The sequence below is a fragment of the Numida meleagris genome, chromosome 2, assembly GCF_002078875.1.
Source record: "Numida meleagris isolate 19003 breed g44 Domestic line chromosome 2, NumMel1.0, whole genome shotgun sequence".
Classification (NCBI taxonomy): domain Eukaryota; kingdom Metazoa; phylum Chordata; class Aves; order Galliformes; family Numididae; genus Numida; species Numida meleagris.
Window position 1 is genome coordinate 87,811,894 of NC_034410.1, and position 17,374 is coordinate 87,829,267.

General features: G+C 38.4%; 1 protein-coding gene across 7 annotated transcripts in view; it reads right to left on the minus strand.

The window, feature by feature from the left end:
* The window catches only part of STX17 (syntaxin 17), a 33,715-nt gene that overhangs the window by 14,235 nt on the left and 2,106 nt on the right, over positions 1-17,374 (minus strand). For 5 of the 7 annotated variants that reach the window (XM_021389229.1, XM_021389228.1, XM_021389226.1 and 2 more), the window contains exons 2-3: positions 13,263-13,455; positions 6,167-6,232 (exon numbers count right to left, since the gene is read on the minus strand). In XM_021389229.1, coding sequence (XP_021244904.1) covers positions 6,167-6,232; positions 13,263-13,385 — 189 coding nt within the window. In that variant the 5' untranslated portion in view covers positions 13,386-13,455. Of the gene's footprint in view, positions 1-6,166; positions 6,233-13,262; positions 13,456-15,727; positions 15,959-17,374 lie in introns of all 7 variants that reach the window. The other 2 variants (XM_021389227.1, XM_021389230.1) reach the window with 1 other exon arrangement.

Sequence of the window (17,374 nt, forward strand, 5' to 3'; positions counted from 1 at the left end):
AAACAGAAACCTGTTGTTTAGCAACCTAGCAGCCCACAAGAAACAATGACAACGGTGAGTTTGGTGTGAGCTAATAATGCTTCCAAAGCAGCTTCTTAAAAAATAAAGTTTCCCAGCTGGAATTAAGATGTAGCTCTGCAAGGGATTTACACCACTGCAAGTACAGCTGGAGCAAATTACCAGTATAGCCAATGCAACACTATGATAGCAGAATGGCTTGGGTTGGAAGGAACCGTAAAGACCGTGTTTGTTCCAATCCTCTGCCATGGGTACAGAAACCTCCCTGGTCAGCATGCTCAAAGCCCCATCCAGCCCAGCCTTGAATGCTTTCAAGGATGAAGTATCCACAGTTCATCTACCCTTCAAAGAGTTGAAAAGGTAGAAGGGGAAACGCTTTTAAGTTGAAGGAGGGAAGATTTAGGTTGGATATGAGGGGGAAGTTCTTTACTGTGAGAGTGGTGAGGTGCTGGAACAGGCTGCCCAGAGAGGTTGTGGATGCCCCGTCCCTAGAGGTGTTCGAGGCCAGGATGGATGGGGCCCTGGGCAGCCTGGTCTAGTATTAGATGTGGAGGTTGGTGGCCCTGCCTGCAGCAGGAGGGTTTGAACTTGATGATCCCTGAGGTCCCTTCCAACCCAAGCCATTCTATGACTGTATGATTGTCTGAGCAGCCTTTGCCAGTGCCTCATCAATCATCACCATGAAGAGTTTCATCTTATATCCAATCTAAATCTACACTTGTTCAGTTAAAACTGTTGCCCCTTGTCTTGGTAGAGTCTTTCTCCATCTTTCTTATAAGCTCCCTTTGTATATTCAAGGGCTGCAATTAGATCTCCCCGGAGCCTTCTCCAGGCTGAACAAGCCCAGCCCCCTCAGCCTGTCTTCCTAGGAGAGGTGCTCCAGCCTTCCTCTGGACCCACTGTGGCAGGTCCATGTCTTTCTTGGAGCAGGGACCCAGTTACTGTACAATGACCAAAGGTGCTTGAGTTTTCAAAATCTTGAACAGAAGCTTCAAGAGATAGAAACTCCAAGGCATGGCTAAGTCTAATCCTTTGTTTCACTGCACATTATTATATTGCTGATCAAAGATAAATATTTGCGAGAAAGAAGACGGAGGAATCAAATAATAGTATTTGCATATTTGGTGAAATGTAGTTTTAGTACCTCTTCGTCTGCGGATTTAGAAATGATTCTCATTCAATTTATTGTCAATTAAACAAGCTAAATGTAATCAGCCTAGCAAGGGCCCTAAGCCCCGCTGTGAGGGGACGCATCTTAGGAGCTCACCAGGGTGTAACCTGATAAATGCAACAGAAATGCAAATGGCTGTGACTTCTTTTCTTAATCATTTTCATAGGACAGAGCTTACTTTCTGATAGAGCATAAAAATACATCACTTTCTTCCCAACTGTTCCCAGTTTTAAAACCATGCTTTCTCAGCAAGGAAGGCAACACAAAACGCCGTTCTCATTTATGCACACTCCTCAGTTCTTAGTTCACCAAATTCAGCCTAAAAGTTGCAGAATTTTTCTTTTCAATATTTAGTATTCTGGTCTGTTAGCTTTCAAAAAACAAAACAGAACAAAATCACTCTTTGTTTCAAATGGCTTTCTCACAAAAAATATAGGACAAGGCTGGCAAATTCTTAGTGAATTCATCCCTTCAAGGAGTGATCTGTTGTCATTATTTCATTTCCAATAGTTGATTATCTAATTTGGTCTCAAAAAGACTTCTTCACGAAGAGCTACAGCCTTCTTGAAACAATACTGTAAGATTTCATTTTCCTAATTGCCACTGAGATTTTTCTCATGTCTATCAGAAATGCAGAGGAAAGCATGCCTTGTCCTGTGCAGCAAGCTTTTTCCAAGCAAGCAGATAACATGCCACTGTCAGGGCACTCCTTGAACAAAAAATAATCTTTTTTTCTACCTTTCCAAATAAGTTCAATTTTCTCAATTTCTGACCATTTTCATTGCTTTCTCTGAATACTCCCTAACCTGTCCACAGCCTCTATAAAAGAGTGGTGTTCAAACTGGAAAAGTCCGGGCTTCTTACTAATGCTGACCAAAGAGACTATATGATAGTCCGCACTGACTGCTCTCTGGTTCATGTATCTCATGTTGTTACTTGGCTTTCTTTTGGGGTCACTGGCACTATCACATTGCAGGCTCACTTTTACTCTGTGTCCTTGAAGTTCTCATCTACAGAACTCCTATCTGAAGAGCCTCACGTGCTGGATTTACACTGTCAGTGACTCCTGCCTAAAGACTGTCCTTGTCCCTCTCCAAAAACATACTGATCTCAACATCATTATACATTCTAATCCTGTCCTCTCCAACAGAGTCCCTGAGTCTCTTGTGGCCTTATGCTGTTTGTTATACACTGGAAATAATATTACATGGTTATTATTTAATGCTTTCATCCCTGGGTCTCAGAGGACTTTACTGGGATAAGGTTCACTGTTCACAAATGGATACAGAACTGAGGTAGGGACACAAAGTGAGCTCAGTGTTTCCAAACCATCCACAGGTTTGGAGGTAAGAGATCCACCAGGATGCTACGTTACGTGAATAAATATAACTTTTTTTTTTTTTCCCAAAAATGCAAATGGGAAGCATCATGATTTTTTTTTCAACTATTCATTATTTCATTACAACACAATTTTCAACACATTCAAAACAGAAACAGAGTAAAAACATTTTTCTTTATCTTTTTCAGCATTTTTTTTTTCAGAGCGGTATCTTTTTTTTAACTAATGGCAACAGCTGAATTTTCAAAGCAATGTAACTTGATGAAAAACAGATGCCTTGTTTCCACAGACTTACTGTGACCACCAAAAAATTCCAACACTAGTTCATACTTGAATATGTAATACTCATGAACATTACCAGAGACGTTACACCAGCTACACTTGTCTCTTGTGTGCAAGCGACTTCATGACATTTGAGAACAAGCAACTGGTGACAAAAAAAGAAACAATGGAACTCCCATTGAAACTGCAGGCAAACACACACGGTGACCTGCACTGCCATGCCATGGCACAGAGCCTGGGCCATGGGCAAATAACAGCACAATGGAAAGAAGTAGTTACAAAGAGCATTAGGTACATCGCAGTGCTTCAGTGTTGACCCAAGAAGAGGCCCTGACAATAGGATATACACTATGTCTGCATGGCCCCACCTTACATTAATGTCAGTGGGCTGTGAGGAGGCCAAAGCCCCTGAAAAGCAGATAGTACTTGAGCTGCATGATCATTTTATATTTATGACTTTGGTCTTTTCCAGGCAACATGAAGTATCTCCACCAGTTCTGGAAAAATCTGAAGTTCTATCCAAGGCAACAACAGCTACTTTGAAATTCTCCATGGAAGTACCTGCTTCAGCCACACATCCTTGGCAATACTGATACCCCAGAGCACACAGAAACTCCAGTATTCCACTGACGCTTCCTCCATCATCCTACACAGCTCCTAATGCCGCCAACTAACTGAATCATTGTGATCAAGCCAGTATTACATTCAGTCTCTGCCATCATCATTCTCTTTTTCTTCTTCTTTATTGTCATTAAGTGTAATGTCATACATGACTTCCAACAATTTAGACTTCGAATGATTTATGCTGAAATAGTACACAGAAGTCATTTGATCTGTCACCTCCAAAGAATCAGTCCTTTTTTGCCTCCTGTCTTCTGTGCGTTACTCTTAACTCTCCTCCCATTCTGCATGTTGTTGTTTTAGTTTAAGAACTAAATAGCACCTCTAAATAAACCTACCATCCTAACATCTCTCAAACATACAGAACATTTTTAAGGAAGTATTACAGTAGCTTAGCTGTGCAAATGTACTCTCGTCGTCATTTACTTTCTCTGGACTTCATTCAAAGTAATGTTACAAAGGATATATGGTAAAAATTTCCCAGTGTAGGTCAAATAAACTCTAAATTATGGCTGTATTTACCCTACAGATAGCAACAGGCTGCAACAGTGAGCTGATTTTACATGATCCTTCGCTGATACCATAAACAACTGCATATACAAGAGTTGTTTTCTCAGGGTGTCATCATGCCCCACACAGATTTTCCATTTCCTCACTCTCCTTTATAGAAGTTTTTCACATGGCGTTCAGTCACCAGAAAGAAGAGGTATGCACTGATGCTCATCTATATTTCTATTAGAATTTTGACCATCAAACTTAAAACAGAAGTAATTATTCTGGGTAAACTGAAAATTCAGAAAAATGGCTAATTATGTGCACATGGATTAAATGTAGAGTGGCTGTGCATATATTTGTCTAAAACCTGTGGCGGATGCCTTGGGTCAATATTGACTTAGGGATTCCTAATGTATTTTTACAACATCTAATTTTGAGAGCAAAGTGTGTGCTGCAGAGAACATTTGGTATCACAATAATTAATCTGATTTCTTTGCAAACAAACAGATCACAAGTCCATTGGTAAACATTTAAACAGCTTACAGCAAACACATTCTACATGTCATATCATTTATTATCAACTACTCCAGACTACTAACTATTTAATTAAAACGAAGAGCTACTCTACACTTCTTGCAGATCCAGATCCTTATTTGGCTCTCTGGGTATCAGAATGTGAGCAGCTTGATGCAGAACTCGCACCCTGATCTATAAGCAAAGAGCACTAAATAAAAAGGAAGAAAATTTATTCTGACTGAAACTGAAAATCACAGGCTTTAGGCCCAAGAGAAACACAAATGTTTCTAGAGACAACTAAGAGATTTCATTACTAGAACACTTCATGTGTTTAAAAACTACATCCTCAACACGATTGCTATTCTCTAATTACTGATAGTTTTGTCTTTGTAGACAAGTGACACTGATCATAAGGTGTCCCAAGAGAAACCTCTCCCACTCCTCAGATATGAATGTAGATTAGAGAACAGACACAGGCAAACACCTGAACAGGACTGATTTTGCAAACCCCTTTGGCATACTCTTTTAACACTAGTAGGAAAATAAACTTATTTTATATTCACATTTCAAAAATGCTTAGTGAATATCATAATAAGCACTAAAATCTCTGAATAACAGAAAAAGCCAGTGGATTTCACATATAAATTCTTATCATCTACAGTAAAAGAGCTCATTAATACTTTCTACTCCTCAAAAAAAGGCTATTGCAATAAGCATGCTAATTTACATTATCAGAATTATAAAATACAATGTTTCAGGGCTGTGCCACCCCCCACTGGCAGGGCCTGCTTGATGCAGTATAGGTCACAAAAAGGTTTGTTCCAGTAAGAGTCATGCCCCTGCTCTGAAAGACACCTGTGAAATCAACACAGGATGCCTCTCCTGCTGGCTAAGATAGGTCTGTTCCCACAGTTTTGCCAGAACTAGCTGCTGTATCTGCATCAGCAAAACTTTGTTGTGCAGATCTGGCCTTTGTGGTTTTCTGCAGTCTATTTTGGCTGTGTATTACTGACGTTTGGCATTACCTTTGGCACCCATTTTCATCAGGGCATGCTTTTTTGTTTTTTTTTAAAAAGCATATATGAGATTCCTTGTGTGCTGAGTTACGGTTGACTATGCATAAAGTCACTGAGATGATGCCATGCAGACAGATGGGTCTGGTGTTTCATCCTTTGAAAACACAATGCATATAATAATAGATTTCCACACCAAAGTATTAGTGCGGATGCGCTGTGTGTGATCTGAAACTATGCTTTAGAATTAACACTGTCTCATTCTCTTACTATTTTCTAATGCACTAATGTAATAGGATAGCTCACTAAACTCCAGTCTCCAACCTCCACTTTACATAAAGCTATACACAAATACTAGTTGGGATATCAGCAGTCACCTATGTATTTGGAATCATACACAGCATCAAAAAACTCACTGTAAATTTACACAAAATAATTTAATATAAGAACTGGAAAAGATAACTATAAAGTATTTGTTCAAGAACTCTGAACATTTCCACTGACATGCCATCCCACTCGCTTCAAAACATTTCTGATGGTATAGGACAAAATTAGGAAATCCCTAACCTTTTAAACCAAGTAAAGCAATACCATATTTCTGTCAAACCCTTCTGTCAAATATACTTCTTTGTAAGGACCTGTCCCTGAGGAATCCGGGATTATACGTGTAATTTCATTCCATTAACATAACAATGATTTTAATATCCTTACCTGAACTGTTCGTCCTGCATTAATGTGCTCTTCATGCAATCTGTCCCAGAGTCTGCATCTTTGATACTAAAATAAAGAAAAAATACTCCATATAATTGCCTTTTTTCGCCCCCCCCCCGAGATGGCTAAACAGAAAAAGGAAACCTCAGTAAATAACCACTTTAATTTTCCCAAACAGACAGTAAAAAAGCTAAGTCATAGGCATTTCTGCTGCAAAGTTACAGAATTAAATGGCAGTGTATTTTGTGGATAATTTTGCACAACACGTTTTCATTGAATTACAGATAACCCAGGTTTTGGCATCAGTTCTCAACAGCAAAGAAATACTGCAGCATCCTGATACTGCTGTAGCATAAATCATTTGGCGGTCAGTAAAAGGAAGGAAAGAACACAGAAAAAGGAACGAGAAGTGGGGATAAACAGTACTGGACACATGGACAACAAGGTATCTGATATTATTTACAAAGAGAATCACATCTGTTACACAACACTACGGTTTCCACTTACACTTTCCCTTTTTTCTATATAGTTACACAGTTAGGATGATCACCCAGGCAAATTTGGCACCTGTATGAAGCTCCAGTAGTGTTTTAATGGGAAACGATCCACGCAGCACTTTACACAGGACAGACCAGCCTAATTATTCCACTAGCCAAAAGCAAGTTTTGCAAAATCACACATCAACACATATAAACCTTGTTGTTATTAACATGTATCAATCCCTGCTACTGCCTGCTGACTTAAATAACGTATCTAATCAAAGCAGAGAATGCCCTCAGTAAAATAACAGAAAAGTAGAGTTGTGAAACCTGGAGCAGGTGATGAAATCATCAAAGAATAGATTCAAAATTCTAGACAATATTAGAATGTTCTTTCAAATTGTTTAAATAACAAAATGTTTACCACTATTTTTGATGTATTTTTATGTAAATTTTAACCCCCCAGTTTCCTAATATGCTTTGGTCCCAGCTAAAATATCATTTTATCTACTATGTACATCTGTTGTTGATTATCTCTCTAGTTATAGAGGCCTGGGCAATGAGGATCACACCTTACCCTGTTTCCTAAAACAGGGCAAGAAATAAGAAGTTACTTATTTTCAGAGAAAACAGTTCCTTCGTGTTACAATTCTGTAATGCTTTAGAAGAGAAAACATTTAACATTCAGTTAAGTCATATTAAAGCTATTTTTCTTAAAAGCGAGCAAATTCTGCATAAATTATCACGCTATTAAAATTATAGCCATTACTCTTTAAAATAAAATTCACAGCATTAGACCTTCCAGTTCAGTCATCCCTGAAGAAGTAACAAGTACTTCTGAGGGTGAAACAAGAAGGGCTTGGGAAAAAAAAAAATATGCTTTCAGTTTCAACTGACTGCATTATAATGTTCACATTCTCAACAATAAAAAAAGTCTTTCAGCTAAGAAGAAAAAGAATTCCTTAGGAAATCCTTGCTGCTTTTTATCATTTCTAGCAGAAGTGTCCAGTAAATCTAGGGCCTCAAGCAACACAATGACTGAATACATCCAGAGCAATGACATTTGCGTGGTCAGAGAGCTCTTCCTCATTGACCTACCTTTGTCACCCAACAGAAAGCAGGCCATACTACAGTCCAGTGTTCACTTTGTTGGGCTCAGGGACAAAATAGACAGCAAACTTTGAGGACAGATACTGCTTCTATTTAGCATTAAGAAATACACATAAAACCAAGTGAGGGCCATGAATTAAAAATGCCTATAGAACACTCACATATTTAATTGTGCTACAGCCAAATAGTTATACTCCACATCAGAAATACAAAATGTAAGGTTATTCTTTGATGCTCAAGCTCTTTGCCTTGCTTGCCCTTTTCTCTTTTGAAGATTGTCTTCGATAGACTTTCATGTTTACATTTTGGATCCCTTCCATTTCTCCTGGAAAGTATTTACTAGACATAGAAAAAAACTCAAAACTTTTCAGAATGCCCTCTGCGTTCATTTTAGTAGCAGGCTAAAGCTTAATGTCAATTTTAACAATAAGGGACCTAGGCAAATGTATACATTGGGATGAAGACTGCAGTAAGACTCAGACTTCTGAGCTCCTTATTTTGTGTCACCTCTCCTTCATGCATCTTCTCACCATGTCAGTGGGCCCATGCCAAAGAGAACAAGTGTTTCACAAAATACTTTAACTGAGAGCAACAGAGAAAGGACTGCTATGGTTTACAGTAGGTCTTTTTCCTTAGGGACTGTTAACCCTCTCCAACAAAGCCCAGGGTAGCATGCTAAAATTCGCACCTTTCTTTCACCTAAAAGGGACAAACAAAGTTGAAGCTCCTTTGGATAAGCATGCATTTTATTCCCTGTTTCGGAGTGGAAGAAAACAAGAAATCTTTGTATTAAAAAAAAAAAAAGGAAAATAATTTTAAAAACTCACTAGCATAGATTACCAATTTCTTAATTTTTAAGTCTTTGGAAACTCACACATGGAATGCTGGACTCAAAACTGTGCTTCACTGTCATCTTTGAGAAGCAATACTATGATGGTGGATTTATGGTATACACTTCCTCTGGAAAGGTGTACTCAAGGTCAAATTTCATTATATATTGATTTTATAGTTTCTTCAAACAGTGATTTAGTAGATTAATTGTTTGGACTATCTCTGGAACCTCAGGTTTAAATCAATATTCATGAAATGAGGTTAGAGATATTGGCTTCATCATAAGTAAATAATGTTGCTGCTCTAAGCAATTTGACATAATTAGTGATTTTTGCTTAAAAGTAGCCTGTAAAATAAACAAGACTAGATTCTACAAAATTATCCTTTTACCCCAAGGGATATTTGGTTTACATGGCTGAAAGTTAAATTTATGAAAAATATATTTTTGAGAAAAACACTTAAGCTGCAGATGCTGACAGCTCACAGAAATACTGTAACACATTCACTATGGCTCAAATGCATATAAAAGATATACAAGTGTAAATCATCATGGAATTACTTCAACCAAACTATTCCTAAAGTTCTAATAATCTAAAACTATCTAGAGGGACAGATTTCAAACGCAGCTTTGGTCTATTTTTATTCTTATGCTCTCAAAAAGTTGTCAATAATGTAATGTTCGGAATAGTAATAGTTCTTACAACTTGTTAAGTGTTTAAAAAATAAAGAAACTTTCAGATTTTAAGAACATTACCCTAAGTGTAGACTTTTCGAAGAGACTAATTTTATACTTGGATGTATGACTTCTCACAAATGTTTATGTCATACTTTTTTAATCAATGCACAGTTCTGAAGTCTTGAGCGCTGCTGAATACCTCCTGATACAGTTGCCAAGTGTCTACTTAAAAGTTCTATCAGTAGTTACTTGTTTCTAATAATTCCTCTTATTAAAAATTTAAAAATCAAATCTGCCAAGACTTGCATTGTCTAGAGATGCAGAAATTCTTTATTAGTCCGAAATCAGAAAGACAAATATGTACTAAATGTTGCTCCAAGTTTTGGCTTTCATAAAAGAAATGTTCTAGAGGAAATGCACTTAACACCTTAAATTTAAGATCTGTTTACAAATATTTAAGAACTATTCTGATATGCAAATTTATTATGTTGATTATGTCAGTGTGAATGATCTGTTCAGTCAACAACCTAAAAAACTCAAGAAATGCCCAAAATACTTTTAGATTGCATCAGATTTTTACATTAAAGTATAAACTACTCAATAAAGCGTGGTATTCTAATGAGGCCAAACAATGACATCACAAAAACACTGGTTTGTATTTCCTACAATTAAATTATGGCTAAGAATGAGCTTCTCCAACAGCGCTTCAAACAAAGCGTTAAATCAGAACTAATCTAAAACCTCATTTCATCCTGAGTGCTACTATTTTCTGAATTTTCTTCTAGATACAGAAAATCATCCTTATAAACATTCTCCCTTCTGTCCGCAGAACAGGAATGCTTAACTCATTTGAGTTGCTGGGCCAGTAAAAACATCAGTTGATCAACACAAGGCTGAATGGAGTGTGTTTCACCCTTTTCCTGACGCCATGGTAACACTATCTGGCTAGATACAGCTTAATTATTCCTTGTTTAAATACCTAAGAGATTTGCAGTAGTATCAACCAGTAGCTGCCTACCCCTCCTCATCAAGTAGGTGCTGCTGCTAAATGCAGCAGTTCCAAGCATCATCTCTCACACTAATCATGCCTCTGTTTCTCACTGCAGCACTCAAAGCCACATGAAGCCCCTTGGTAGGGTGTTTATGGATGCTAAATAAGTGAGGGTGTGGGTTTGGTTTGTTTTTTTTTACATATATGGACAATATTTGGCAAAAATTCTATTTAGCTGTCCTGCCGACAGCTCAACCCTCCCTCCCATCAACATGTTATTTTTTTCCCCATTGACCACCCATTTGCTCCTGTCAGGCAAGGCCGCAGCTTTTACACCATCCTGCATTTATTGACTCCCTCACTTCATTTCTGGATGCTTTCCTCAAGACTTTGTAAGAATGGTGCACATCACTGCTCCGCATTCATTGATGCTAGTGATGTTAACTGAGCACTGCTCTGGAGGTGTATTTATCGGAGACCTGCCCTAAGGATATAGTTTTTAAACCTAATTTTACCTGAAGCCAAAAAACTCTACCTCTCTGCAATTTCTGGTTAAGAGAAAGAAGGCAACAAGTTAGCTACCAACCCTGTTTCTATTTGAATAAAACAGCCTGCATGGAAAAAGCACTACAAAGCTCTCCTCTAAGCACCCCTGAATCCCATCCTATTCCATATCATTCTTTGCCATTAGCTAGCTCTCTGGCCATGCACACCAAAATATGCACACACTGATCCTAGAAGCTTCTCCTGAGAGATTTAACAGTTGAGGCTCCTTGCTTCCCCAGTCCTCTCACCCAAAAGCAAGCTAATACTCACTCTGAATCTCTACTGCTCTGTAGTCCGGCTACAGCACAAAGTAATTCAAGCAGCTGTTCTTGGTGGGAGAAGCTGGAGATCAGCTTCTGGCCATCAGAACAAAATAGGGCTGCTGCAAAGTGGCTGGTTCCAAGGCAAGAAAATGCTGAATCCACTGGCATCTAGCTAATAAAATGTATTAGATAAACAAAGAATAACAAAGAGTAAACAACATGCTGTGACTGAAAAAACAGTTCATCTCATTAAGAAGCTACTGCTTCAGGCAAATATTGTACTACTAAACTTTTCAATTTGTGAATATTGCCGTTCATATCCTAATTGCATCCTTAATACGCTCTTACAAGGAAATAGCCCAACTATTATCAGCCCTCACTAATCCCAGCAGTACCAGATCTTCCTCCTCTGTCCCAGTTCTTCTGTCTTCTCATGGTCAATCACCACTTCTGCTCTGTCACCTTCCATCCCGAGGTACTTCTTCACAACTCTTCACCTATTTCTCAAATGAGCCTTCCTCTTGAGCATGCCCCAGCATTGGGTAAATCCTTCAGTAACCTTTAGTGGAGTTTAACCAGCATCTACTGAGCATCTGCAAACAACCATTTTTATTTTCCAGAATCATCCCTCTCAGACAAAACATGGCACACTTAAAGAGACACAGCAAAACACACAGTCTTTACAAAGACCACCCCACAAGTTACTGTTCCAATCATGTCACTATATTTCAAAGAAATGACTACTAATAATCTACTGCTCACTTACAATCGCTTAAGCTAAACATTTCTTGTGAGAGTAAATGACTATCATTTAAACACATTATTTCCTGACTATGTTCTCAGAAACAACACAAGGATTCGTATTCCCTCCTCCCCATCCCCAAGCTACTCAAGGCGGAAATCTGGCATGGCAAATTTCATCCAAAAGAGTGACTATTTGGTAAAGTTGCAGTAAAGCAATGAGCTTATCTCCTGAATAACTCACTTTCTTCCTTTTTTTTTTTTTTTTTAATTGGTGTCACAGAATCACAGAATTGCAGGGTTTGGAAGGGACCACAAGAGATCATCGAGTCCAACCCCTTGCTAAAGCAGGTTCCCTACAATAGCTCACACATGTAGGGGTCCAGATGGGTCTTGAACATCTCCAGAGAAGGAGACTCCATAACCCTTCTAGGCAACCTGTTCCAGTGCTTCATCACTCTTACTGTAAAGAAGTTCTTCTGTATGTTAGTATAGAACTTCCTAGGTTCAAGTTTTAGGCCATTACTCCCTGTCCTGGGAGTCCCTGTTCCACCGAGAAGAGCCTAGCCTCATTCAATTGCCTCCCATCTCCCTTTAGATAGTTATAAACATTAATATTTGTTTCAGTAAATCTCTTACCACCTTTCTTGACAAACCAATTTCTCAGTTTCCACAGGCTACATAGTTTTACTAATAAACAGAGAAAGAGGATGTTCCAAGTCTGAAATCTGATCATTTGTACAGCTAATTGCTACAACTGTCCCAGCACTGTTCTGGCTGTGTCAAATAGTTCTCTTATTTAAAGAATTTCTGATGATGGTTAAAGAGTTAACATAGCAGTGTGGATGCAGCCACTCCGTTTTGAAGAATATGGGGGTTTAATAATATGGGCGTAAGCCATTTCATGCCACAACTGCCCTGGACATATTTATTTTATGAGTACTTGAATGGCCACAGCATATACAAGAATTTAACTCAACAGTGATTTTCCTCAGAAGCATATTCAGTTTCATTATCACATGTGAGCTAATATCAACCAGAAGCATTTAAACATGATAAAATGAGGTATAATTATTCTCCTACTCAGTTTCGGAATTTAATCTATTCCTTTCAGCTCAGTTTAAAAATCGATATAGAAAAGGACAGTTATTAACAGTAAGAAATTCAGAATAGTTGGCAGCAAACCACTCTGATTAAAAATACAGAAAGAATACTAGGATACCTTGCTTACCACAGCTTTTTAACTCAAAACAATAGTGGTTCTCTCTCTGTACGCTGACCCCACAGACATAAAGGCTTTTGTACACAATGAGTGACCAGACAAAAAGTTTTATTTTTAAGCCAAATTTGAATTAAAGTATTTAATAATCAACTTTTCAATTAAATCCATGCATTACCTTTCAGTGCGACTGCTTCTATGCTGTGAAAAGAACTACAGTAGCAAAAAGTGAGCACTAACCTTTTCAATATTTATTTGGTGTTTTCTTAACCTTTCCAAATCTGTTGGAATTGCCACTTTGATGAACTTCTGAATGGCAGGTTCAATTCGACGGAGTTTAACTTTTTCATCATCTTCAGACATTCTAAAAGAGCTTTTCAAGGAAGGCAATACTTGTTACTTGTCCAGTATACCTTTACCAAGGTAAAATCCCCTAAAAAAGAGAGAGAGGAAAACAAAAATTGCAGGCTCGCAAGAATGTAGTACTTCAGAATTTTAAAAGAAAGCAAAACAAGGCAATTCAGTTTTTCCACCAAAACCACATTTGAGTACAGTATTACTCATCTAAAAATTGATACCCTATTAGCATTTTTATTTGCATTTGAATGCATTATTCCCATTTATACAGCTTGGGGATCTTCTTTCATAAATAAAATTTAACAAGAAATAGCAAAATTATTAAGGTAGGTGCAAATAAAGATGCATAAAGATAGGTGAAAGCCTTTATTGAAATAAAACTTGTGATTAAATGCTTTGCTTGAGTTCAAGCTCTGCCAATTTACATCCTGAATCATCTTCAAAATTGTAAAACATACACTGAAAAGACAGTAATTCTGGAAGTTCACTTTCTAGAAAAAGTAAGTGCTTCTGACTGAAGAATTTTATTCCAAGTTGCATTTATCCTTTCCTGAAGCCACCGAGGCATCACCCAGCAGAGGGTTTGAACAGGTTACTGAAATATCTGCAGAATCAGCACACAAGCAGCTTGAATTCTGCTTTCTGCATATGCATTAAACATGATTTTGAAGTTTCCCTTCTCTAAAATAAGATATGTATGCAATAACACGCATATAACTGCATATAATAGCATTTATATGTGAGTGTATGAGTACTGTAAAGGAAGGTCATTATGCTGAATGCACATATGGGACAAGAAAAACAACTGTGAGATAATTTTTCAATTTCTGTCCTGTATAAACAGAGGTTATTTAAATGAGATTTTCTTTCTTTACATTCTTTTCTTAACAAAAACAAGAACTTGAATTAACGGCAGACACGTATGAGAAAGTTTTGTCATGACTATGTCAAAAAAGATGTGCTGACCTAGCTGTTTTAAATTGCTGGTACTACAACAGCACCTTCAACAGAAGGCTTTCCCTGATTTTATTCTTCCAGTAACCAAACTAATTTAAAATAATTGACCTAGCATAATCCTCCTGTTTACAGATGAAGCTTAGCAGAATATAACATGCTAAAAAAAAAAAATCATTTTTCAGGCAGCCAAGCATATTAGTACTATTAAAAATATACATTATTTTTCTCATGTCTAACCACAGCATGCCAGCGTGGAGAGGCAGCATTCAGACTCCGTAATTCTCACAGGCAACAAGCCTCATGGCAGATACCAGTTGGCTGCAGCAGGTCTTTGACTGACCCACAGCAGTCCCTGCCCTTGTTCCTACACTGCAGGGACAACACCTATAAATTCTCTTAACCTTTGAAGGAGTCAAGTGGTAAGCGTCTTCCACCAGGCCAGGGGGAAAGGTAAAAGAACTTCTGGCAAAGGGAAGCTGGGTTTCTACAGAACAGTCCCAGATTCATCACATTTGCCAACACAACTCCAAATAAAACAATTTTTTTTTCCAGAAAACCTCAAAAGAATGCTAAAAGATGGCTCTGCCCATTCATGTATCCCACTCGATAAGGAAGCTGAGATGTTGAACAAGTTAGGGGAAGTCAGCCTGTAAGACTTCACTGCAGGGTTACCACTGAAACACCTTTTCCTTCTTCAGAACCACAGAAGAAAATTATTTCATCAACTGATTTTGCAAGCATTACTAAATCATCCCCACTTCAAATTGCACAGATATGCCACCAAAGAGCCTTACAAATCCCCTTCTAACCCCATGAATTCAATATTAATAGTTCTTTGTCCAAATCTTCAAATAAACATGCAGTGTGCAGCCTCGCTTCTTTCAGGATGAGAAAAGAACTTTAAATCCTCGTGTGTTGATTTACTGTTCCCATCACTGTAAAACCAGTAGGCCCAGTCCCTGACCCCTTTGAAAGAGCCACTCATATCTCACAGCTGAACTCCAGTTGGAGCTTAGCTGGATTCTTCTTGCCACGAGCAAAAGATAAAAAGCATTATACACCAAACTGTAGTACTTCCGCTTTGAATACACATTTAATTTCCTGACAGCTTATAAATTAATCCACTAGTTTATGAGCTAGAATTAATTAAAACTTGGTTCCTTAAAGAAATTCAGTATCCAAGTCACGCTTTTCTTTAATACTGAATCATGTTGAAGAAGCGATGACACAAATTCTTTGAACTTATTGCACAGCGTGAGCTAGTGGAAAACCACAGCTCATTCTGTATCAGAATAGCTGAGACCGAGGTAAATTCACCCTAATTTGGTACCTAACCTTTACTGGTATCTACAGATTGATAAGAGTCAAAACCAGCAGTTCGTATAACTTACCAACTGGACCACTGCGAAGGAGAGTTAATGTAGCCAACAGCCATACATCTTGAGCAGGTAATCTGATACAGCACTTGGTTTTAAATCCAAGTATTTAGCTGCATGCAGGGCTCTGGGTAGTCACTTTCTCCACTTTCCCAATTCCCAAGCTGTAAACTCAGTAACGACAGTGTCTGTAAGATGCTCTAAGGCACTGTTGCCTACCACGCACTGCAAACCAAGGCTGAGAAACTAAAGAAGACATAGACAAACTCCTTACATTCCCTTTAGGTCTTCTGCTTGTTTCCTCAAACTGTATTGCAGTGATTGTAACAAAAATTATAAGCTATAAATTATCGATAAGATAACAATGCAAGAAAGTCATGCCTCTTTATTTGAAGTTAATTAATGCAAATAAAGTTAAACATTACGTGGTTTTCTGGTATGTCAGTTCCAGATGTAATGGCAAAGAAATCTAAGCTTTCTTGCATACTTTATTGTCTTTGCATTTTCCTAAGGATAACACTAATAATTAATTTCAAAAGCTGTAACACCCGTTTCTTGAGTACTCTCAGAATTACAGCATATCTTAGGCTGGACAGGAATTACAGAAGCCATCTAGCACAAGCTAGATGTGGTTGCACAGGCCCTGCCCCATCAGACAGACACTCCGCACCCTTGCCAGCCCTGTGCTCCTGTCTTTGACCATTCTTCAGATTGGTCAAAGAACAATAAACCAACAAAGACAAGAAAACTTTCCTTGTAAGTAGACCAGCTTGTGTCCACTGCCTTTCAAGGAACTGTGAAGATTGGAAGGGATCTCTGGAGACTATCGAGGCCAAACCCCTGCTTCCTACAGCAGGTCGCACAGGAAAGTGTCCAGGTGGGTTTTGAATATCTGCAGAGAAGGAGACTCCAGAACTCTGCGGGCAGTCTGTGCCAGTGCTCTGTCTCCCTTGCAGCAAAGAAGGTTTTTCTCACATTCAGATGGAACTTTTCTCACATTACTGCTGTGCACCTCCAAGCAGAGTCTGCCTCAGTGCCCTCCCACAGCCAGCAGTGAGATCTCCCCTTCCTTCACCTTCTCTTCCCAAGGCTGACCAAAACCACCTCATCCAGTTTCTCCTTTAATATCATGCGCTCCAGCCCCTAACCACCTTGCAAATCTCACAGTGGGAAGACCCACTGCCTCGACCTGTTCTCCTTCAACCATGTTACTAATGCAACCCTCAGTGTGGCTGCCCATCTTTTCCTGCAACAGTGTGCTGAGCCTCACATTCAATATCAAGACCAGCATGGCATTCAGGTCTTTTCAGTACAGCTGCTCCCCATCACATCTTTTCCAGCATGTACAGATTCCTGACAGCCTAGAACACACTGCTGTGAGTCTCTAAAATAAATCTCAGTTTGAGCAAAAAAGACCAAGACTGTATCATTACATCAGTAAGTTAAAATTAAAAAAATTTTTAAAAGACCACATATACCCTTCTTTTTAATATTTACATTTTTTAGACATTGGCCCCAAACTGGAACCAAAAGTAAAATTATCACGAAAGAATATCATTAACTTGGTGTCTGCACCTAGTATGAAAATCACCTATGACTCCTACTACTCAAGATACTTCAGTATCTTCAAAACAACGTCAGCATATCTTGCATAAAAGATAA